The sequence below is a fragment of the Myotis nattereri genome (genome assembly GCF_964212035.1).
Source record: "Myotis nattereri genome assembly, chromosome: X".
Classification (NCBI taxonomy): Eukaryota; Metazoa; Chordata; class Mammalia; order Chiroptera; family Vespertilionidae; genus Myotis; species Myotis nattereri.
Window position 1 is genome coordinate 121506804 of NC_138078.1, and position 25402 is coordinate 121532205.

Sequence of the window (25402 nt, forward strand, 5' to 3'; positions counted from 1 at the left end):
CATAGAAACTGACCAATCAGAACCAAATCTGAGTGAACTATGAGGAGCCAATGACTGCCTAGAAAGCAGAGCTTTTAATGCTGACTGGCATAGAAACTGACCAATCAGAACCAAATTGGCTGGCAGGGGAGAGCAGTTGGGGGCGAGATCAGGCCTGCAGGGGAGGGCAGTTGGGAGGGATATCAGGCTGGCAGGGGAGGGCAGTTGGGGGCAAGATCAAGCCAGCAGGGGAGGACAGTTGGGGGCAATCAGGCAGGCAGGCAGAGGCAGTTAGGGGCGATCAGGCAGGCAGGCAGAGAGGTTTGGGGCAATCAGGCAGTGGTCCCAGATTGCGAGAAGGATGTCCTAAACCGGCAGTCAGACATCCCCCAAGGGGTCCCCGATTGGAGAGGGTGCAGGCTGGGATGAGGGAACGAATTTCATGCACTGGGTCACTAGTAGGTAAATAAATGTCTCACAAGTTAAGCATGGTAGACACCTGGAAAGGCAGGGCAGACCCTAGGAATTGATCCCAGGAATAGGTTATAAATCATAATCACTTTTAGGAAAGGGGCTTTGAAGTCTATAGCTGAATTTTGTAAGCAGGGGGGCTTAAGAATAATGCTAGAAATGGGAGCAGAGTCCTGCCAAGACTTCACAGCCATTGGCTTAGAAGTCCCTACAAGCCCATGCTGCAGAAGTGACCATCATACAGTTCTCAGACAGCAAAGGAAAACAGCATTTACTGCTGCTGTCAATAGATTCCAGGAGTAAAGGGTTTCAAGGGAGGCCAACCTTCTCCAACTGGTGTTTAGGGAAAGATTTCAGAGGTCAGAGCCTGAAAGAAGGAGCAACATATAAAAAGAAAAGCCATCTTATCCTTGTGTTTGAACTTCAGCACCACCGTTAAATAAAGGAGGAGAAATAAAGGAGAAGAAGGTTAGACCCAATTAAAATTATTGGGGGAATCTACATTAAATGTGCTTCTACCACTACCTGAGTATTAACTATATGAACACTCCTTAAGTCATTAAGATTTTGCTTAACCACAATGGTAGCTTTTGAATTTAAATTAGCCTTCCAGTAGCCTTAAAAGAAGAATTTGAAAAAGGAAGACACAAATAAAGATGGTCTCATCATCCTAAGAGACCTAGGATGGTCTGTGTCTCCACCTCCCCAACCCTGTGTGCACCAAAACCCTCTAAATCACATGTTTAACACCACGTCACATGTTGGTAGTGAGGGAATGGGTCTGCAATGAATACACAGGTCTTATTTTACAACCATGTTTCCTGAAAAAAACCCTGAGGCAGCAATCACAACATTTGGCAATTTAATGTGTTCTAATGTAACCAATTATTTATAAATAAGATTCCTGCCCTCATTCCACAAGCATTGACTGACAAACTACTGAATTTCAGGCACTAAGCCTAATGCTGGAGAAACAAGAATAAATGAGACAACAGCACTGAACTAAAGCAACATACAGTCTAGTAAGGGAGGTCAAGGGTTAGAAAAAAACCTGTCTCCTCTTCCACCACTGACTGCACCTGCTCTCTCAAAGGTCATCAGTGTCTGCCTGCTGGCCAAGTCCAGTGAACTCTTTTCAAGAATCAGACTTCTTGCCCTAGCTGGTTTGGCTCAGTGGATAGAGCATCAGCCTGCAGACTGAAGGGTCCCAGGTTCGATTCTGGTCAAGGGCACAAGCCCGGGTTGTGGGCTCAATCCCCAGTAGGGGGCATGCAGGAGGCAGCCTATCAACGATTCTCTCTCATCATTGATGTTTCTATCTCTCCCTCTCCTTTCCTCTCTGAAATCAATACACACACACACAGACACACACACACACACACACACACACACACACACACACACACTGAGTGGCCAGATTATTATGACCACCCCATCAGTACTTCATTGGGCCACCTTTTGCCTTCAATACTGCAGCAATTCTTCTTGGCATTGACTCCACGAGATGTTGAAAGGTGATGGGAGGAATCTGACACCATGCCTGATGAATAGCACTGTCCAGTTCTGTGAGATTTGATGGGTGTGGAACCAGCTGCCTGGTGGCTCTTTTAACTTTGTCCCACAAATGCTCAGTTGGATTGAGATCTGGTGATTGTGGGGGCCACCTAAGCAAGGTAAAGTCTCCCTCATGTTCTTGAAACCATTCCTGCACAATACGAGCGCCATGGCATGGCACACTGTCTTGTTGGAAGAAGCCACCTCCATTGGAATACACCATCAACATGATAGGATGAACTTGATCAGCAACGATACTTAGGTATGTTGTGCTATTCAGATGTTTATAATTATCTGTCCCTCTAGCAACTTCAGTGCAAAATTATAGCTAATTTGCCTACAAACATCAGGTGGTCATAATAATCTGGCCACTCAGTATGTGTGTGTGTGTGTGTGTGTGTGTGTGTATAAATTTTTTTATAAAGAATCAGACTTCTTGGCAATCTTATTCCTGTGACATTTGAGTTAAGACCTGATTAAATTTAAGAGCCAAATTCTGCAAATATTAAGGGGAAAGCTTTCCAGGCATGGAAAGGAGCAAGTGCAAATGCCCTGGTAGCAGCAGGCCTGGTATATTTAAAGTAAGCAAATAAGACTGGTGTAATTAAAGAGTAATGAGCACAAGGCAGAACAATCCTATATAATAAAAGGCTAACATGCAAATCGACCAAATGGAAGAACGACGGGTTGCTATAACGTGCACTGACCACCAGGGGGAAGATTCTCAATGCAGGAGCTGTCCCCTTGTGGTCAGTGTGCTCCCACAGGGGGGGCGCTGCTCAGCCAGAAGCCATGCTCACAGCTGGCAAGCACAGCAGCAGTGGCGGGAGCGTCTCGCCTCCACAGCAGTGCTAAGGATGTCAGACTGATGGCTTAAGCCTGCTCCCCTAAACCAGCAGTGGGACATCCCCCCAACAACTCCTGGATTGTGGGAGGGCACAGGCTGGGCTGATAGACCCCCCCACACACACACACACACCAAGTGCATGAATTTCGTGCACTGGGCCTCTAGTAAAATATGATATTGGAGAAGAAACAGGAGCCAAACTCTGCAGGGGCTTGCAGGCCATGGGGAGGCCTCAGTCTTATATTCTTCATGAGATGGGGTGCCATTATAGGGTTTTGAATAGAGGAATGACAATATCTGAACAATTTATCTTCTTTAAAAAAATTATATATATATATATATATATATATATATATATATATATATATATATGTATATTATTGCTTTCAGAGAGGAAGGTAGAGGAAGAGATAGATAGGAGCCTCAGTGATGAGAGATCAAGGATCAAGCCTGCAACCTGGGAAAGTGCCCTGAAAGGGAATCTAATGGTGACCTCTTGGTTCTTGGGGCAATGCTCAATCGCTAAGCCACACCCAGCTGGGCTGAATTAAACGTTTTAAAAGGATCAGCAGCTTGGTTTCTGAGTGGAGAAGAGGCTATAGGGGACCAATGGTGGAAACAGGGGAACCAGCCAGGGGCCTCTTAAAGAAGCTCATGTAAGAAATGATGGTGGCTTAGACAAAGATAGACAAGGAGATGGGGGTGAGTGATTGTCAGATTCCAAATAGTGTAAGAAGGAAGAGTAGACAGAATTTGCTAATGGATTAGATGTGGCCTGGGAGAAGAAAAGAAATGTGAAAGATATGCTGAGAATTTTGGCCTGAGCAACTGGTAGAGTTTCCATTTACTGAGATGGGAAAGATTGTAAGAGGAACACATTTGGGGGAAAAGTCAGAAGTTTGTTGGGGGGCAGGTCAAGTTTGAGATATCAAATAAGCTCCTCAGTGAAGATATGGTGTGGGGTGTTAGGTATCCCAGTCTGAAGCCCAGGGGAGAGATCAGGTTGGAGATGCACATGGCAGGCAGGCTGGACCCCAGCCTTTCAGCATCCTCTCCAGGCAGGCTCCATATTATTCAGCCAACATCATCAGCAACTTGGTGTAAGAACAAGCTTGCCTGTAGTCAGCTTGGCCTCCTCACCTTCCTCACACATCGCACTCACCCTGGCCTTTGTCTCAGGACTCACTTGGCCACAAAAGTAGGGATTCTAGTGATGGCAAAAGTCACTTAACAAAGTGACAGGTGTGATGTAGAATCTGTTACCCTGATGAACTATGCTGCACTGAGGAAACACATTTTTTATGGAGTTACTTTTCTTAGAACATGTAATATTAACATCATAATGTGAAGAGTTGCATAAATTCAAAATGGCATCCTAGATGCCCCAGAAGTTTCTGGAGAAAACAATCTCAGTAAAATTCAACTGGAAGTCAACCTACTATAAGGCCATGCACACTCAAGCTCAACTCTTGGGCCATTATTTTGGAGGGAGAGGGTAAATTGTAAGCAAAGCAAGAAAATCATAGTGTTTTGTTTCTTACTCAAATTGATGAAAGTGAAATAAAACAGATACTAAAACCTGTCGGAAGACTCACTCATTTTGTGTTGCACACAATTTGTCTACTAGGTAGCTCCTTACTAAAGTCATTCCCTGGCCAGGAGCTTGACAAGCACTAATTATCCTCATCAATTCCCAGACCCTGAAAACAAGACTCACACAAGTTTAAAAGTAGTAAAATTTGAAAGCCTAGAAAACACAGTACGCTCAAAAATATCCATTGAGCTTGAAAAACACAGACAGGTATCCAGACAGAATGTTAGGCTAAAAACAACAACAAACCCCTTTGAGTTTCCTTATCTACAAGTGGTAAGAGTAGCTACTCTCTACCACTCTCTCAGAGAGGATGTTCGATTGGGAGAGCTGAGGTTACGGTCATAGGTACAAAGCCTGACATCTACTAGTAATTTCTCCTTCCATCTGGGCATCAGAGGCCATTAGAGATCCTCACACAAAACTCTTCTGAGCCTGTGGAGGAAAGAGAGATGGCCAAGACACTCAGAAAATGACTCAACAGTGGCCCCTGGAAAGCTGCACCAGTGCCAGGCAAAGGAAAAGTACCAATTCCTCAGGTTACCATGGCAATAGCAAAAGTGATTAGATGATTTTCTGTGTCTGGCTGGTGCTCTTTGTGATTCACGGTCCACTGGCCCACCATAATTTTGGTCTTCTCTTTTTGTTAAGCTAGCATATGCATATATGCGGCTGATCCATCCGTTTGCATGCCTACCCACCTGCCTGCCTTTTCATTTACCAAAGGGAGAGCTAGAGAGTTGGTAAGTTCTATAGAGGTGTCTTTTAGCACACCTCTACTTTTTACAGTTGGAGAAACCGAGGCCCAGAGAAAGGTGACTTAACCAAGGTCTCACCATGAATTTAATAAGAGTTGGAATGTGATTCTTGGTTGTTTTCAATTCTTGGTCTCTGTCCCTCTCTGGCTCAGCCTCTTGCTACTTTGTCTTTCTTTCTTTATTTCTGCTCCTCTCTGTGTGTTCGTCTCCGTGTCTCTCATATACACAAGCTTTGGGAAATTAATCTTGGTTTGGTATGTGTCCTATTTTTTCATCATTTTTAAAAAATAAAATGATCACATCCCTATCACATAAAGAGTTAGTCAAACCCCATTACTTTACTGCACTGCCTCAACTCCAAGCTTTGGTCATGTTTTGGTAATACCTCCTTTGGCTAAAAAGGTCAAACAGAGTATATTTATTATTCCACAGATGTTGCTTTCACCTGTGGGATTATTACAACTAGGAAATATCTCAAGGCTAGTTTCTTAAATTAATTTTTATGATACCTCGTCTACCCCCAAGTTGAACCTGACCTTAGAGTATTTGAAATAGTATTCGTATTTCCCCATGACAAATTGAGAATCCACTTTTAATTTGATCCATACTTTCCAATGTAACCTGTTGTAAAAGAAAGAATATTGCTTGCTTTCTCATTCCGTTTTTAAAAAATAGCACTATAATCTGTTGCATATTATATACAAAATGGATTTCAACTTGAAAAGTCACAAAGAGAGAGAGAGAAAGAGAGAGAGAAAAACTCTCTAGAGGTTTTACAAATCCTGTAGAATGTGACTTGCCACTTTCTGTTTTCTTTGACTTTATGTGGGAAGGGAAATGAACATATCAGCTGTGATGGCTATTCTTTCCAGTTTGTTGTCTGTTTTAGATTATAAGCTCCCAGAAGACAGGACTCTTTTAATCCTCTGCTCAGTGCCTATTCAGTGCCTGATGTAAACAGGCAATGAATCTGTGCTTTTGGCTCAGATGCAGTTGCTGCCAGAAATAGAACTGTGTTGCAAAAAGAAAAGAAAATCAAGGCTGGCTCCACACAACAGGTCAGCTTAGAGTTATTCAGACCCAGTCTTCTTCTACATTTAAAAAGAAACTTTAGAATACTCCCTATAAAACCTTAATTTTGAAGCTGGATCTCACCATTCTACCTGCCTTTAAAAATGGAAAATAAATGTAATATGTATACATGTAAATCATACCAAGGCTGCAAAGAGATCTGAGGTAAAAAAAAAAAAATGAGTACCATATACCTGCTCCATCATTTTCTATAGCAACTTACAGAATAAATTCCTCAGTAGCTTTTAACCAAACAACCTTAACCTCCTGCAGAATCTTGTGGCACAAACTGTGTACTATAAGCATGCGCCCTATTCCATCACAACATTTATTCATCTCCCTAATTAGACTGTGAGTACCATAAAGGCAGGATCTCTCACTGATTCACATCTGTCTCCCCAGTGCCTGGCACAGTATCTGGCAGAGCAGTTGCTCAAGTACATACCCATTGAGCAGATCAATGCCTCTCAAAGCAGGGAGCTAAAATCACACTAAATGCAATGAAACAGCAATCATTGGCTTCCACCCATTTTACAAAAACATCTTTGTTTTAATAGCTCTCCTTTACTGGAGGCATAATCAACATTTCTAGAACATATGGAATCACTAAAGGGAAGTTGTAGAAACCACGTAAGTTAGCACACGAAAAAGCACACCACGTGTTTTCAGTTCTCCTATCATGGCTTCCTTTGTTCGTTCATCTCCATCTTAGCATTGTTACTTTTAAATATTTTCACTTTTCATAGACTCGAATTGATTATATCTAATCAGAGTAGATTATCATTCTACAGATTAATTTTCTACAAAATAGCCTAAAGAAAAATTCACTGTATTTGGGCTAATAAAATGAAGACTAAATTATAAGCTTTCATTATCAAATTTCACGTATTACAACTATATTATATAGTTTGGACTATCTCTAAATGTTCATTTTATATCCCACTCTCAATCTTATGGTAATTTTCACCAACATAATAGTTAAGGTACATTTCGTCAATAATGACAGGATTTGACCAAAATTAAAAGGAGGCAGGGAAATAGAGACAGTACTATTAGTAGCTACAGATGCCTAAATGATCATTGAAGGAGAACACCCATTGCTTAAGTTCTTTAATTGCATTTAAAAGCATAGAAGTACTCATTACCACTCAGCATAGAATGTATTTTTATTGGCACTCAAAAATATTACATTAATTACATATAACCTTCATTTGGGGTCAAAACTATTATCAATCAATTTGATCTTCTACTATAATTATGAGACCTGTTTCCATATCATTTGATGCTTCCAAAAATCATTTACACCTATAAACAATAAGTTCATTGTCCCCACTGAGGTCATTGCAAAGTCACACATTTCTAATCTAGCACTCTGATTATTTCTTTCATAACAACTATCCAAATCTGAGAATGCTTTATTGATTTGCTTTGGGTGATCTATAACCAACACTGGAATGTAAGCTCCTTGAAAGCAGAAACTTTACCTGTCTTATCCAATTGTCAAATCCCTAGCACTAAGAACAGTCCTGGGTAATGGCAGGTGCTTAATAAATACATCTGTAATGATTGAATGAATTACTCAATTAATAGTAAGTCTCTGATCACAGTACTGGGGAATACAAAGTTGGAGGTTCCCTCCTGGTTTCCCCAAATCTACTGAAGGCCATCACCTGTTTCCTCCACTCTCAGTATGTTATATTGAAGGGTAAAAGAAGGCGTGAAGATTAATACCTATTTCCAAGATGGGAAATACCTCCTCCAAGAGAAGGGGAAATTAGAGATCTTGTGCTTGAGACTGTAGGACAGAAGGCTGAGAAAGAGGACCATCCCCTAATTATCTTGCTATCATTTTGCACTCAGATTAGAAATGCAGCGCTTGATATTCACATTAAACTACATCGTTCATGTGCACTGAATTTAAAATCAACTTCAAAAGTATTATTTTATTTATAAATAGTTTACTAAATATTTATACTAAAGGAGACACTGAAGGTGCTTACTAGTATATAGAAAGGAATAAATGAGGCTTCTAGAAGTTTCCTCGTGGATGGCTTTACATGAGATTTTATGATCACTCAGTATTAAATCACATGACTCTTTAATGACATAACATTGCATAGTTTTCAGAGAAAATTCCTCAGAAAGCTCCCAATATCCATCCCATCTCATTTTATTTTCTCATAAAAATATCAGCATTTATGACTAATTTTGAGGCTCTGTCACTTTATTGCACCCCTTATGAATTTCCGAAAACCCTCAGTGTTTCCTAAATAACTAGAAATTAATTCTCATTAATTAGTCAAGAAAGATTATTTAAGCAAGAGTATCACAGTGACCACTTTCCCCTGCATAGATTCAGAGGTAGGCTATTGACTAAAAGGTATATGTGAGTCAGAAAATGGCTCTTGCCTAAAGTATCACATAATGTTCATTTCTTCCCTGTAGCTTTTGTTTCCTCTCATGCAAACAAGGTGTAATGGGCTTACGCTCTGTATTTTATCTCATGCATCATCCATGACATTGTCAAATCAATTTATATGAAAAAATGGGAGAAAGCGTACTCTCAGGCTCCTTATGTGCATTTACATTTTAATATACGAACAATCAGTAAAGGCCATTGAAAGGCTCATTTATGCCAGTTTACGATAACTCTGACATTCCAGGGTGCACAGGAGCAGCCTTCTTTTAGGGCTCCTGACAAATGAATAAGAGCTCCCAGAGAACAGAAGGTAAACTGTACCCTGTGGCGAGCAGAAATCAAGTCTGAAATTGTAGAAGCCGTGAGAAGAAATACCAATGTGCCAACAAATGCCATTTACACATGGTTTCTAGCACACTCATGGCCAAAATTATGAAAGCTGAAAAGTTTTCAGAACACGTATGGCCTTGATGAAGCTCCTTTATAATTCCAGTGTCTGTCTGACAAGGCGATGCTGAGCTGTCTGGAAAATCGATGGAGCAAATTGGACGGTAAGCCAATGAAACTGAAGGGACAGGAAGCCCTATGGTGCCACAGTGACAGTCATTTTTTTCCTAGGTGTAATTTTAGGATTTCAAAGCAGAGCCATTTGCCAAATAGGAAATATTTCAACTCTGGAAGGGGAACTGAAATAATCTAGTAATTTCTAACTTTGAAATAGTATTCTCCATTTTACATGCACATAAGATCTCCTGTGATATACAGTTGTACTACAAATACCATGGACAAGACAATGAGACCAAACTAATGGAAAACATTGAAGACAAAAACCATCTAGAATAGCGAAATAGAAAGATAAAACAGAGGCAACAAATATACCTGGAAAAGGATTCAAAGTACTGAGAAACTAAAATAAAAGACATTTAAATATTTTGATGGAGAATGGGCTATAGCTGTAATTAAGAGTGAGCTTTAAAGAGATGATATATACATTTAACTGTGGCTTTCCAGTCTATAGGCACAATCCTACCTTTCTCCATTCATTTCAATGGAATCTTGCATTTTGGGCTCTATTTTCAATCCAGACACTCCTCTGTGTGACCTTGTACTATCTATCATCTGGCCCTAAACCCTTCGAAACAAAATGCACTTTATCTATTCCTAAAAGATTTGGTCCACCTTCATTGATAAAGTTCCTTGAGAACAATGAATCACAAGTGCTGTGAACAGAAGTAGTAGCAAGAAATAAATAGCAAAAGCAGCAAACAAACAAGCAAGCAAAGAAAATACCAACTAGCATAGGTAATTACAAATCAAGGCACTGAACAAGATGCAGTTGACCTGGGTTCTTGCCTCAAGTCTGCCACTAACTACTTGTGTTTATTGGTCTTTGTGGGTATCTGTCTCTTCACCTGCACAATATCATGGCCTTTTAAATTAGATCCATACAGGAACTCCCTGGGCTGTCTCCCTCACCTCTCCCACTCGTTGTCTAAGTCAAAAATTCTGTGACTGTACATCAGACATGCACTTTCCAGAATTTCCAAACTCTCTTGGGTTCTCTCCTCCTTCAGATTTCCTTAACACAGAATCATGCCCAGGTTATCTCTGGATTGGTAAAAGTTTGCATTCTTAAAATCTAGGCATGTGGCTGACTCTTTTTCTTAGGACATGGTAAAGTATCTGACTAATAGGTGGAATAGTGGAAACAAAGAAGGGAGTCACCAGAGGTACTTTGAATGCTGGTAAATTTCAACCTGTTCAACTTTATCCAAGCCCACCCTTCCTGCTTCCCCATCTTCTTCCACAAATCCCAGTGCAGCAGATGTAGGAAGGGGTGGGGAAGTTAGGGAAGGCAAGCTTTCTGACTCCTACTTTAGGTCCTAACTGGGCTTTGGTTAGGTGCTGAGGAAGACTGTCATTTTAAAGCCAACTTATAATAACGCCCTTTGTTTTAGTGGTATTTGGTTATTTTTGAAGATTTCCTGCAGGCAAGCTGAAAAGACAGTGAGCTTTCAGATGTTCATATATAAGAAGCTGAAAATTGCATCCATGGTGTTAAATTGTTGCCCTAGCTGGTGGAGGTTAGAACAAGAAGCAATGTTTTAACTTCTTGTGACATTTACAAGAATTGGAAAACTGGCTTTTGCCGGAAAACTTATGCTTAATCTGAGCAGCTCTGAATCACTGGAAAATGTTCCTACATCGCCACTTTATAAAATTAAACAGAACGCTGGAAATAAATCTTGGCCCATGACTCTGAAAACAACAAATTGTACCACATTAGAGCTAGAAAGAACCTTAGGGAGCCTCTACTTGGGACTCTGGTTTTAGAGATGAAGAAACTAGAGATAAAGAAACAGTCTGAGAGAGAGGAAGTGGCACATCTCAGCTCCTACAGCTTATTCATAGCAGTGGTGTCTGGGACCAGGTCTTCTGACTCCCAGCCCAGGGCTCTTCCCTCTCCAGAAGTAGACAAAACTAAATACCACCACAATTGCTAACTTTTTATGCTTTGGTTTTTTCTTAACAGATAGTTTGCCTTGAGTAGCAAAAATGCTTTGAATAATCAACTAAAATATCCCTAAGGAATAAGTAGGCCCATTTACATTCTATCACAGGGAAGAAGATGAACTTGACAAATTCTAATGGTGACAAGGACAAGAAAAGTGTGGTACAGAAGTCTAATAAGGAGGGTGTGTTGGGTTATACTTCAGGACTAGCTAATGAAAGGTGATCCTAATTAAAGCATGACCAGAAGTAGCAAAATGGGAATTGCTATCAAGTCCAAGAATGTATAAAAAGAGGAAACCAAAGGGCCTAGACAAATTGTTAGTAAAGTCTGTACCAAACAAAAAAAAAATCCAAAAAGCAAAATCTACCTCATCACTCCCCACCCTCTCAGGTTAGCTTGTTCATTTACTTGTATACTTGTTTATGTTCCATTTCCCTACAACGTGCGCGTGTGCACGTGCGCACACACACACACCCTTTAGAAAACAGAAGAACCAGGACCTTGTCTGTCTTACTGTCCCCAGTGTAGAACAGTGCCTGAAAAGTCGTAACTGCTCAGTGGATACATAGTAAATAAATTTGAGAAAGGTAAAACAAGTTAGACTATGGTTAATACAAATCATGAGAATAAAGACATCCAAGATTATGAATTCAAGGATGTTTTTATTGTTCTTATTTCCTGTCAGAATAAGAGAAGTATATCAATGTCTCAGCTCATTTGGACAAAGGAAATAAGAACACTGATCAGTGTGTGCACCATTATTATGAGAGCTTTAGTTCCTTGAAGATCCTCAAGGGGGCGCTGGAATACTGGAAGAGGGTGTGCCATCTACATATCCATAGCAAGAGCTCTGGGGCATCAGGGTATGTTTTCAGGATCACAAATGCAACGAGGGATCTTTACAACCTGAGAGTGACCATGAAAGATACTTTGAAATTGACAATTGGGTCTAAGAACACTTGGATTTAGGAGTTGCAATCAAAGAGCCATGCTAAATTTCTAAAGAGGAGGCTGGGGTGCACCAATGAAGGCTAGAAACTCACCCTGATTTACTAACTAGGCCATTGCACTTTGTAGGGTAAGATGGCCTCAGAATACTTCATAGGGAAGGGACTCATCTGGAAGGGATTTACTTAATTTTTGGAAGGTGGGAAGTGGGATCACCCATCTTCAAAAAGAATATTGTTCCCTGTGCTAAAGCTGTAAGCTAGGTCTATAGTTTCCACACGAATAGCTTATTCACAAAGAATTCTCCTAACAATACTATACACATTAACCAAAATTTGCTTATCCCTTTGCTCTAATTAAGTTTCAGGGTTAGACAATCATTCTTAGTCTGGTGGGAAACACTGAGAGCCAGCTAGAAATGTACAGTACCAAAGTAATAAAATGTTTACTAAATTTAAAGGAAGCAATCAATTTCTAATTCGAATTTATGCACATTCTTTTCCCACTTTAACACTGTCTCATTTCCTCTAAGTTCTTCTTTGGTCATTAAGATTGTCATCAAGGTTATAGTTACTGAACAATTTGTCACATGCTGCAGGTATTTCTAGACCAAATTCAATTATCAACGTACCTATATATAACTAAAGAAAAATATATAAGACACTTATAGACAAAGACATTATATGTTCTTCATTTACAGCCCACTGCGCCAGCGAGAGGGGTTCCTAGTAGGCATTCAGTAAGTATTTGCAGAATGAATGAAAGAAAAAATATCTATCTACCCTCTGAATTATTTTCACACATTCAAACTCTCAGGCATAGCTCTCCCAGTACGTGTGTACATGTCTATGCATGCATGTGCTCTCAAAATTCCCACATGCTCATCCTTCAGGTTGAATATATCCTTCCTCTTGGCAGGTGTATCTGTATTACAAAACACTGAAGCAAGATTAACCACACAAATTGTCCCAGGAAAGTTAATTTTAATTAACATTTTCCTGAAACTCACCAGCCTTCCAGCACCTAAAAACTGAACTCAATTTTCATTAGGAAAGCTGTTTCCTCCTTCTTAGAAAACACACACCTTTTAAAGTTTCAAGTGCCAATTTATGTCTCCAGTTCATAATAACATAAATTCACAGTGTACTTGTGATGCTTTCCCTGGAAAGCTCATTTGAAATCACTTGCTTAATTGAAACTACTTTTACTTCTGCTCGGACTAATGCCCAGCACTTCTTCTTTGTTTTCAACTCTAAGCACTACTTGAAGCTACATTCCCCCATCTGCATTCCTGACACAGGATGACAAAAACCAGACTACAATTCAGTCTCCTCAGATATCCTGCCCTGGAGATGCTCAGCAGGCAATTGGAAATTGGAGTTAGCCTGGAGCTCCGGAATGAGTTAAGAATTGAAGAGGTCAATTTGGGAATCACTCGTGTAGAGGTGAAAGGTGAAGCTATGTGAGGAGATGAAATTACCCAGAATGAGAACATAGCAAGAGAAGAGAAGCAGATCAATGACAGAACCTTGGGAATTGCTCCATTTAAACAGTGAGGGGGAGGGAGAGGCTGTGTGTGTGTGTGTGTGTGTGTGTGTGTGTGTGTGTGTAAAAGAGACTCCGACAAAATAAACTTAAGTGTCGAGTAGAAGACAGGTGAACCAAGATAAACTATTAATGCTTTCAAGTAAGAGAAAAAGTGAAGAAGTGCAAGAACCTCCAAAAGGTTCAAGAAGATTGAAGCCAGAGAAGAAGCCATTAGATTTTAAAACATAGTGGTCAGACATGACTTTTGGGAAAACAGCCTTCCCAATGTCATTCTTATGGACTCATAGAGTGTCCATATGTTTATGTGTACAGGTATGTATGCATGTACTCCAACGCGCCATAAGATTAAATACTAGTATTGAATGAGACTGGTCCTGGGTGTACCAGATAATGGCAGTAATAACCACTACTATTTATTGCCTGTTTACTATGTGCCAAAACAGTGCTAAGTACACGATATCCCTGATCTCAATTTAATCTTTGCACAACTCTTTAAGGTGGCTACACTTTACATGTGAAGAAACTTGAAAACCCACAGAAGTCAATTAAATTACTCAAGGTCACAGTGCTACAAAGTGGCAGCACCAAGATAGAACAAAAGCCCATACTTTCAGTCACTCAAGTAACATTTCCACTGGGTGGATGTTAGCTAGGTAATCTATGCATAAAGGGAAAATAACTAATATTGGTTGTCTCAAATTGTCAAGTGTTTTGCATAGGATATCTCCTTTCACATGTATACCATCAATATTATGGCTATGTTTAGGTAAACTTCATGAAGTCATATTTTACGAAATCTGATTCAGGTTTTTAGAAAATACTAGTAAATCGAAGTTATATGATCCCAAAACAACCAGTTATAATTCAAATGTATTTACTATAATTGTTCCCAATGGTTTGAAAGGTTAAAAAAAACATAAGTGTGGTATCATTAATTTGGTGGTTGTTACTGATATTCAAATTACTGATAATCAAACTCATCTCAAAAATGAGGGGATTAGACAGGATGATCTTAAACGTTTCTAGCCTTGACTTTCTATGACTCTCATATGAAAGTTTAATTTTAAAGATATAGAATACAAAGTAGAACGTAAACGCAGCAGCAGAACTGGTTGGTATGTCAGCATCCTTTTATTCCCTAGATTTATAGAGGCCTACAGTTAAAATATTATAAAAACTAGATTTTGACTGTTCAAGATATTGACTGATAACTTAAACAGAAGTTTGGAAACTCCATCACAAAATTATACACTGAAAATTCAGCCAAATAATTTGCTTATAACTAACTGCAGACCTTATGGTACCGCAGGTTATAGAAAAAAAGAGAGAGTGACAAAAACTCTGGCAATTAATTTTTTGCTATCTACAGAAAAAAAAAACCCACAAGGCTCTCTTTAAAACAATTAGTATCACTGTTAATTTTGCATGTATGCAGCAACAACAAGGCATTCGGGATGGCTTCCATTGATTGTTCCCTTCTCTCTTTGGATTACAAAATCCATTCAGACAACTATACTACAGCAAGTATTTATGCAAATTTTAATTATGAGGCAGAGATCATCATAATCCTGTATATTTATAAATTTGCATGACCAATGGGGATTACCAAATGAGTTGTTACTTTATTATTTTACTAGTGGTTGAAAATGTGCTAGCCTTGGAGAGTTTTCATACACCATTCAATCCACCAGAATTAAAAATGGCCCCATCGACATTTACCAAAGCCATTTCTTTTCCATTGCATTGGTACTTCTCTCTTCCTTTCTCACAAACAAAGACCAGGTATAAATTGCTCTGATAATAACATCTGGTCAAATCAATCAGCATGATAATAAAAATAGAGTATGTCAAGATTTTCTCTGTTATATAGTAAAACAGTTGTAGAGAGATGGTTGTCTCATGCAGCAACTTTTAAAGCAAAAATAAAACTAAATTCTTAACATGTCCCCCATGAAAACAATTTTTGAGATAACAGTCTCTATGTTATTGACCATTATCTTAATGATCATCCACTCTGTTTTATTTTACAAATGAGGAAATCAAGGCTCACAGCAGAGATGAGACTTAAGCAAAATCACCCTACTAGTTACTAGCAGAACATAGTACTCTTGCCACCATGATACATCCAATCTATGATCTTTAAACATATCCCCATACTAATATTGTGTTACTAAGTGTCTGTGTGTCTATATCATTTGCCTCAATGAATTATAGTCTGACTATAGAATTAAACACTGAATTTACTAATCTCAGTTATGAAATAAACCAACTGATGCCCTCGTGGGAATATGGAAGCCCAGCTACTGAAAGCTAAATTGGACATCTAATAAATGGTCCATTTATTCTATTTGAATGAGAGTCTGCCCTAGTGGAGGAATCCCAAGGCTCCAACCTTTGCTCTTGCTTACACTTATTGGGCCAGGGAGCATAGGATGAAATGTAGGTGGGTAGGAAGAGAAGGTAGAGACCTTGGTAAATATTTCTGGAGCCAATAAGCCTACAATAGGCCAAATAGAGTACTGGTGAACATCATGATCTTAGAAAACAATGTACCAAGCAACTACAGCACACATTTACAAAATGGCTTATGATTCTCACAGCCTCTTCAGCACTAGAGGTGATATGATTGTATAACTTGTGGCACACAGCTGTTGTCTACAAAGGCACTAACGTGGAGCATTCTCAATACCCCACCACCCTCACAGTTAGGAACTTTCCTGTGTTTAATTAGATCTGCTCTGCTGCAGAGCTCATGTCATCAAGGTCTCTGGGCTACGGGATTACTCTACCTGCAAGTCTGCATACAGGGTGGGGCAAAGTAGGTTTACAGATATGAGTATGCAAAATACTGTTATTCTTGTATTATTATTTATTTTTTATATTTTATTGATTTCACAGAGGAAGAGAGGAGAGAGAGAGATAGAAACATCAATGATGAGAGAGAATCATTGATCGGTTGTTTCACGCATGCCCCCTACTGGGGATCTAGTCCGAAACCGGGGCATGTACCCTAATTAGGAATTGAATCATGACTTCCTGGTTCAAAGGTTGATGCTATGAACAGTCAGACAGGTATACTTATTTATTAATTATTGTATTATTTTCCATATGAACAACTGTAAACCTACTTTTGCCTAACCCTGTACTTACATACTTTAAAAGCCCTGATATTTTCAAATAATTGATTTTCCTTCAATAAAAATCTAACCTAGTTAGTCCCTAAATGACCATCCAGCCTAGCAACAGGCAGGCGTGCCTGAGCACTGTGAAAAAGATAATGCTGGTGGGTGGTGGGGCCTTCACAAAACACTCCACAGCGTCATCCTATTTCAATGAAAAGAAAAAAAAGAGCTAATGACCTACTGCCTAACTGTCTGGGGTGCTGGCCCTAAACATTCATCCACTCTGAACTAGTTCTACATGCCTAACACTACATACATGACTGGGTAGTTTCAGCTGTTTTAAGCTAAAAGAAATAGTCCTGAAAAGAATTTATCTCAAGCTCATAACCTACTTATTATATTGAAATTGAACTGATAAGCAACTGCAAAATCTATTTACTCTAGCTTACTTGGGTTCAGTTAAACTAAAAATGCATTGTCACTTACCTCATTGCATCTAGAATCTGAAAAATCCTCCACCTGTTAAAGGAACAGTGAAACCAGGTACTAGCAAGAGCTTGGTAAGAAATAAGTTAAAACAGTAAGTTTTCCAGTTTGCTTTGATAGCATGTTTTTTTTCAGCTTTCAAACCCACAAGGAATCAGTTCATGGATGGCTCCTTCACCTTGGTCCTCATTTAGCTCTTCTCAAATAGTGGGGGAATTATGAATCAGAGTGCTAAAATGGTGAGCCCTAAGAGTCAGACCGATGGAACTTTATGGACCTAGAATGACAGATCTACCACTCAATCATGCTAATTCCATTCCCTTTCACAAAAGCGATGGCCATCTAAGCAAAACACAGAAGTCAATAAACCAAAAACCAAACCAACTGTGAAAAAAAAATGCAAAAATTACTAATGCTATGGTATCACTAACGTGGAAATGCATGATTGAAAGGACCCTGTAGGAATTAGTAGTAATTTTTCATATAATCGGGAATATATAAAACACAAATAACAAAGGAAAAGAATAAAAGAATGATTAAACTTTGCCGATGTTCTCCAAAAAATGATGAAATTCCAAGCACTCAGTAAGTGATTCATAAAGCATTACTCTAATCCTTTCTACCCAAACACAAGACATCCATCAAAGTAAGCAATGTGTCTCTCCATAAAATATCTCAGCTGTTTTCATAATATGTCTTAATAGTCACAAAACACTAATTCTACTATGTGAATTTCTGATATTAGCAGGGATTGTGAAGTTGTGCATGGGTCAATTGCTAGTTTGAGGGTTCAAATGGGCTCAGTTAGCTTTTGTATTATATTTAGCAAGGGATAATATAATATAACACTTTTGTACCCAAAACGAGTTACATGGCCTATACATTTTCTTGAGAGAATCGTTTCTGTGCATTAAATTTGTCTGGAGGCTTTAGAAGTGAGGTAAGAGAGACTTTTAATAGCATTACTAGCAGCAGAGCCTTGCATCGTCATTTGAGAAGCAATAGAAGACTTTTATTATCAGTTCCCACTGTGGCTAAGCCTTATTTTTCCTGGTTCTGTGAGTTGGTAAGAAGGCCACAGAAGCAAGCATTATGAAAAACTAAAGTGATGGTGACCGCTGACGCCAGATAATCCCCCTATTAGCTGACTTACCATCCAGGGCCTTATGTGCTCCTGTTCTATTCCAACCAGGAGAAAGAAGTAATCAAAAGTTTGTGGTGTTGTTTTGGTTTTTTTTATCTACCCCATGACTTAGTTTCCCTACACAGTGAAGAGAGGCTAATACCCCTTCCACTACACTCAGCTTCAGGAACAACAACAAAATAACACAATTTGGAGGGGAAAAAAAAGCAAAACAAAAATAAAAAAAGATGAAGCTCTATGTTGATTCTTAGTAGTATAAAATTCCAAAGTCACACACATAGCACGTTCTAAAAACTGTAATTTTAATTATGCTGCACTAACAGAAATCTTCAAATAATATAAATATGTGCAGAATTGATTTACACGGGGACCAGACAAAATTTAATGTTAATCTGGAGGAACTATTGTATCTTGAGATTATTTTTTAATTTATATGTACACTTCTCAGCTGTCTATTAAAGTTTGTTCAGTGATAGCACTGAGGCTTTTAGAAGTTCATCGCCTTACCTGGGAGTCCAGGTTGTCCAGGCAGAGTATTCAGTGGTGATACAGGAAGATGTTACAGGTGCATCAATCGAAAGGGCAGGCAAGCATCGGAAGTGAATCAAAGACCATGGATGAAAAGTAAAATAGGAGAGACGTACTGATTAGAATAAATGAATTAACTTTATGAACTCGTTTTATACATACACACACACTTTAGGAAGGATCTTAAATGGATTCTTTTAAAAAGACCCTTTAATAAAAAGCAATGACAGTTATGTAATGTGACAGAGGTGCTAAATAGCACTACAATGGCAATCATATTTAAATGTATGAATGTATCAAATTAACACATTGTACACCTTAAATGTATACAGTTATACATCATATATATTCAACAAAAATCACCCCATAAAAATATTGATTATTTATTATGCAGCAGGCATTATTAGAGATACTGAGGGTGTAGCAGTAAATAGAACAGACACAAATTCCTGCCTTCACAGAGTTTACAATCTTATGGAAGCTTTTTTAGGCCATCTGATTGGAAAAGAGTTCCACAGAAATATACTATATGTTATTAATGCTCAGAAAGATTTTTTTCCCCATTTTATTATGTCTCTATTTATATATGGAGTACATATCCAATGGCATAAGATTCAACATTTGTGCCCTAGCTGGTTTGGCTCAATGGATAGAGCGTCAGCCTGCGGACTGAAGGGTCCCAGGTTTGATTCCAGCCAAGGGCACATGCCTGGATTTTGGGCTTGATCCCCACGAGGGGGCGTGCAGAAGGCAGCCAATCAATGATTCTCTCTCATCATTGATGTTTCTCTCTCTCCCTCTCCCTTCCTCTCTAAAATCAATTAAAAAAAAGGATTCAACATTTGTATTACAAATAATTCTTTTTTCTAATTGAAATGGACATTATTTCTATTCATGATTTTTCCTTGTGGACACCTCCGACCCCCATGGCTATAAGTCAGATTTCTTTTTAACTGGACCATTTGTTGTCCATAGGACTCCACGTACGTGCACCTTGAAACTCTGTAAGAACAAGAAGTCCCTCAATGGCAGCTTTGTAATACTGCAGTCCCACATCCCGGCAGAATATTTCTCATAGTAGTGCTCTGTAACTGTTATCCCAGTGACACTCTGAGATTGCATTCATCACCCGTCAGCAAGCCATATATTGGGGAAGCAACAGCAATTTTGGACAAAAGGAGCTGGTGCTCAAGCCCATTATACAGACACTGTCTGAAGAAGAAACAGTTAAGTGTAACCTTCCTGTGGGCCCAACTTTGAGAAGATGACAAATATCCCTCAATTGACAGCTCCTGCATAATGTCAAATTAGCATGGAAAGGAAAAGGTGTAAATGAAGAGAACAGATATACATCATTGAGAAAATGGGCATTGGGGGAGACTTGGGAGCCCCAACATGAGGAGTCATGCAAACCAGAAACCTCAAACAATGACACCTATCCTTGGCATTTACGTTCTCAGTGCAGGTTAGAGCTTCAGAAAGACAAATGAAGCTACCTATTCACTTTTATATTAAAGGTCCAAATCAAGATCTAGGGAAAACAGAATGATGTAAAAATCTGAGAGTCCCTGCCTAAAAAATCAGAATCCATGGTTTCTATTCATGGTTTTACCAATGACTCATTTGATCTCGGGCAAATTTCCTTCTCCATTCTCTCAGGGAGCCATATGAAATGAGGGATTTCTAAAAATCCTCCAGTTCCAATATTTTGTAATTCTCTAATAGCTTTATCTTTTATTTTGGTGGCAAGTTAGTGAAAAGTACAGCCATCTCTAGTCATTTTCTCAGTAAAACATGCCATTAGAAGTTCAGAGCCCAACATTCTGAGCTTATGAGTAAATAAGAACATGGCCAAAACAATAATCACCAAGTTGAAATGTAGCCAATCATCATTCTGTCCAGGGCAACAGCTTTGTTTATTTGAAATATAGAGTGGCTGGTTCTTTAGTATGGAAAAGGTACACAAGGAAAGTTAACTGAGAATACTGTAACAAGAAAAATCTAATCGATCAACAATTGTTGCCCCGCCCCCATTTTTCTTTCTGCTCATGCAGCTTCTTCATCTGCCAGGAGCCTGCCATGTTGGTGATTGCTATCAATCAGCAGAGCCCTCCATAGCTACACACTCCCAGATAAAGGCTACATTCCTTCTCAGATTTTGCAAAAGGTGGTTAAAAACACAAAACAAAAAAACACCCACAAACACTGTTTTGATCTGATCGCAAATCTTTAGTAGATGATAATACATCTGTGGGAATCAATTACCTATAGTGTTTCAGAGTTGCCAAGCAATCGGCTCATTCATCTTCTCGGGTTTCTGACACTAGGTTGGTTTAATCACCCACTACCCAACTCCCACACTCTGAGTTACCCTTGATTGCCCACCCTCTCCCCACTTAGGATGCTTTCCACCCTCGTCATTGTCTGACTTACTATACTGCTGCTTAATTACCTGCACCACCTTTTGAATCTCAGGTCATATCCTCTTTTGGTCTCTGAAGGCAAATACAGGATATCCTATTGAAAAAACTTACTCTGCGTGTTAAATCTGCTCCCCTGAATGGTAAGGGGTTTCATGCCTACAAAGTCCCGGGCAAAAGACTGTTGTTTAAATTGGAGGGGGGGAGGGCGGGAAGGTGGAAAGGCCAGACTAAAAGACTAGATAGATGATTCTTAAGCCCCAGGAAAAATTGCTACTTGCAAAGTGTTAAAATGCTTGGCCTCTGCTTTTTGCTCACATGCAAGCCTGAGAGGTGGTATGGGTCCACGGAATAAGCCCGGAAGTCACACAGATTGGGTTCTATTCCAGGCTCTTTAACTTACTGTGTGGCACTGCTCAGGTCCCATAACCTCTCAACCTTGATTTCCTCAGCTACAAATTGGGAACAAGTATAGGACCTATGCCAGTAATTATATTCAACATATTTAACAACCAATATGGCATGGGCACCGACCAGTGAGAACAGAAGCCTGCTCGATTAGAAGAGAAACCAAATGTAAACAAGCTATCTAGACATGCCAATGGGTGCTTCACAAGGTGGTTGTGAGGGTTCGATGAGATCAAGCACAGAAAACCTGTAGCCGACTACCAGGTCCAAGGTCAGGCTCAATAACTTTTGTGCATAATTATTTTGTTTAATCCTCACTTGAGGGCATGTTTTCATTGGAGAGAGAGAGAGAGAGAGAGAGAGAGAGAGAGACAGGAGAGAGAGAGATTGGTTGCCTCCCATACAAGCCCTGACTGGGGATCGAACCTTCAAATTAGGTATGTGCCCTGACTGGAATTGAACCTGCAAATTTGGAGCACAGGACGATGTTCCAACCAACTGAGCAATCTGGCCAGGACATAACCATAATTATTTTTATCTAGGGAAGAAGATGAGTAAAAGAATTGTCCATAAGTATAGCGAATCTATTGTAGGCCTAGGTCAGGGCTCACAAACCCCTGTTGCTGAGCCATTGTCCTACTCTGGGAACAGAGCCAGCTTTGTAAAGCCAGTAGTCAGAGATACTTACATAGAAAAGGTCACGCTGAAAACATCCAGATTTATTGATATGGGGAGGGGTGTCTCTCAACATCTATGTTCTACTACTTGGTCTGCTTTCCTCCTTGTATTATGCTAAGCCTGCCAGAAATGATGCATACTCTGAGACAGGGAGCTTCTCATGGTCTGCCTGAGAAACTGAAATTCACAACATCCTTTCCAACTTTTATTCTATGAGTATTCATTTTAATCCCCATTGATACAACTGTGAGGTCTCCTAAGTTCGTCTTGACTGCTCCTCTCAAAGTTCCCCCTTTCCTTAAGATACTAAATCTGGCTTCCAGACCCATTCTCCTAGCCTACTTTCCCTGCCAGGTGACAAGAATTTTCCATTCTATCTTGTCTTTGGGCAAGAGCTGAGACTACAGAGTCCCACAGAAATGACCCTCTAATGGTTAAATATCCAGTCCTATGGCATTTCGAGGCGACATATTTGACTATGGATTTGCTTCCACATCTCTCCATCTACACCACCTAAATACAATATATACAATATATAATATATAACACAGAGCTATTTTAGCTATATCAAAACCATTTGGCTAATAGTTAGCTACTGGTTTCTTGTTCCCTAGAATTACTGTGTTTGGGGAAAGACAAATGCAACACAAGGTAAGAGAAAGGGGCCTGGACTACAAGTCAAAAGACTGAGCTCCTCCTGCCAACTCTGCTGTGTGATGTTGGGCAGGCCTGTTCTCCAATGGGGAAGACGGCACTCAGTTTCCCTAGTCAGGGTGTTGGACCTTTGCTTTCCCAAAGGTGCCTGTTCATTTAATGTTCTAAGACTTTATAAGAATTTGACTCAGTCAGGAACATTTCCTATGAAATGTAGCCTGGATCCTGACAAACTGAGGCTTAGAGAAATGCGTTTGCATTGCTGCTCTAAGAGATGTTGGGGCCAAAGGCAGATAGGCAAGTTTGTCTTCAATGGCCCACTCTTCCAATTAGATATTTAGTCCCCACACTGGTTCCTCAGGGAACTGCACATGGGCACACCTGAGTCATTCTGGCCAGTGCCCAGAATGAAAAACAGGAGTCACAACTGATACTGAAAATTCTTTCTGCAGTCATCATCCACAGACTCTGAGTGGCTGGGAGATGCGTTCTTTTAGAGACAATTAATTAGTGTTGCGCAACCCTTTCCTGACCCTGAGACCCTAGGGGGGCAAGGATGTGCCACAGATCACTGAATGCCATCAGTGGCAGGACAACACACTACCTACCCTGTATCCACCACAGTCTGTTGAGGGGCAGCAGGCAGACAGGCATCTGAGCCTCCAGACACAACCATTCAAAACAACTCAGTGAACAATGGCTGCAAAAGACTTGGAAAACAACCATAAAAGACCCCAAGGATTTTAGATTCTTCCTTTCTAGTAGCTGTTAAATTGTAAACACATTTTCCTAAACTACTCTCTCACATTTGATTTTCTACCTTAATGCACTTTTACTACATCCCATGGTAACAATCTGTGATTCTTACATTCTTTTTACTCTGAGAAATGATGCCTAATATCTGGGCCCTGTATTGCCAAAACACCAACCACATTTTGAAAATGAACTGGATCTGCTGAGAAAAATGGCTAAACAGCCCTTTTCAAATAGTGTTTTCTTATCTGTTGGTGAGCCAGTCAATTCTCAGTTGCAGATATCTTCTCTAAGCTGTGTCTGTTATCTGCAATCATTACTGAACCCCCTCAGCTCACCCCCTACCCGCGCCCACCAATTTTAGTAAAATTCTTCCATTTTGGCATCATAAGAGTGCCCTCTAGTGCTGATCTAATTAAGAATCTGGAGACACCAATCTACATTCCCACCAATAAGTGCACAAGGGTTCCCTTTTCCTTCACATCCTTGCCAACACTTGTTGTTTGTGCATTTATTGATGGTAGCCATTCTGACAGATGTGAGGTGCTGTCTCATTGTGGTTTTAATTTGCATGTCTCTGATGATTAGTGACATTGAGCATCTTTTCGTGATGGAAGGAGACTTGACTTGAGGTGGTGAACACACAATACGGTGCAGAGGTGATGTGTTCTGGAATTGTGCAACTGAAACCTGTTTAACTTTGTTAACCAGTGTCACCCCAATAAATTCAATAAAAAGAGGAAAAAGGAATCTGAAGACAGGGTTCCTGTTTTCATGGGAAATGGATTTAGTTATAACTTGTCCTTGGCTATGTCAAGATGCATTCTTTCTGAAAGCAGTGAAAGGAGTGTTTTGCGATTGAACAAACAAAGCAAAAAAAAAGAAAAAAGTCCATAAAAGAAAACCTGGCTTGTTCTTCTTCCTGAGAACCATTTCCACTCATGATGCAGGGGCACTGTTTGAATTGTAAAATAAGACATACAGATGCAGGCCGACTCCATCAGTTGAAAGTTGACAGTGACTTTGAATTTTGAATGTGGTTTAGAGTTCCCCAGGTGCAAACATCTGTATTTGTATATTAGGTTTCAGCAATGCGTTTCCTCAATTTGATCATATAAATACTTTTGCTCTGAAGGAACAATAGACCATTAAGAATTTCTTAAAAATATGGGTATTATAGGGCTTGGTTTCTGTTTAAAAGGGCCTGAAAAAGTTTCACTTATAAGTGTGTGTATATGTGTATGTGGTTTATTTTATCCCACTTTGTTTCCATATTTCAGACTTTGGGGTATGAAAGTTCTACAGCGAATGCTATTTCAGCACTGGTTCAAATCAGCAGAGGATTTTCTCTGTAAATTTTTTACACTGAGTTTCACAATGGACTGCTACTCTACTGAATCCCAAATATTTTATGCTGATTCCAAGGATGGTAAACTAACAATTTAAGATATAATGGCTTCATTCACTTCTTTACATGTTTAAAACACAAAACATGAAAAAGTCTCTAA

At 39.6% G+C, this 25402-nt stretch overlaps 1 protein-coding gene across 2 annotated transcripts in view; it reads right to left on the reverse strand.

The window, feature by feature from the left end:
* The window catches only part of HS6ST2 (heparan sulfate 6-O-sulfotransferase 2), a 325043-nt gene that overhangs the window by 77543 nt on the left and 222098 nt on the right, over positions 1 to 25402 (reverse strand). Inside the window, exon 3 of one of the 2 annotated variants that reach the window (XM_081115234.1) lies at positions 17310 to 17342. The exons of the other annotated variant lie outside the window; for it this stretch is intronic. Within the exon in view, the coding sequence (XP_080971360.1) occupies positions 17310 to 17342 (33 nt within the window). The remainder of the gene's footprint in view (positions 1 to 17309; positions 17343 to 25402) is intronic. 2 annotated transcript variants of the gene reach the window in all.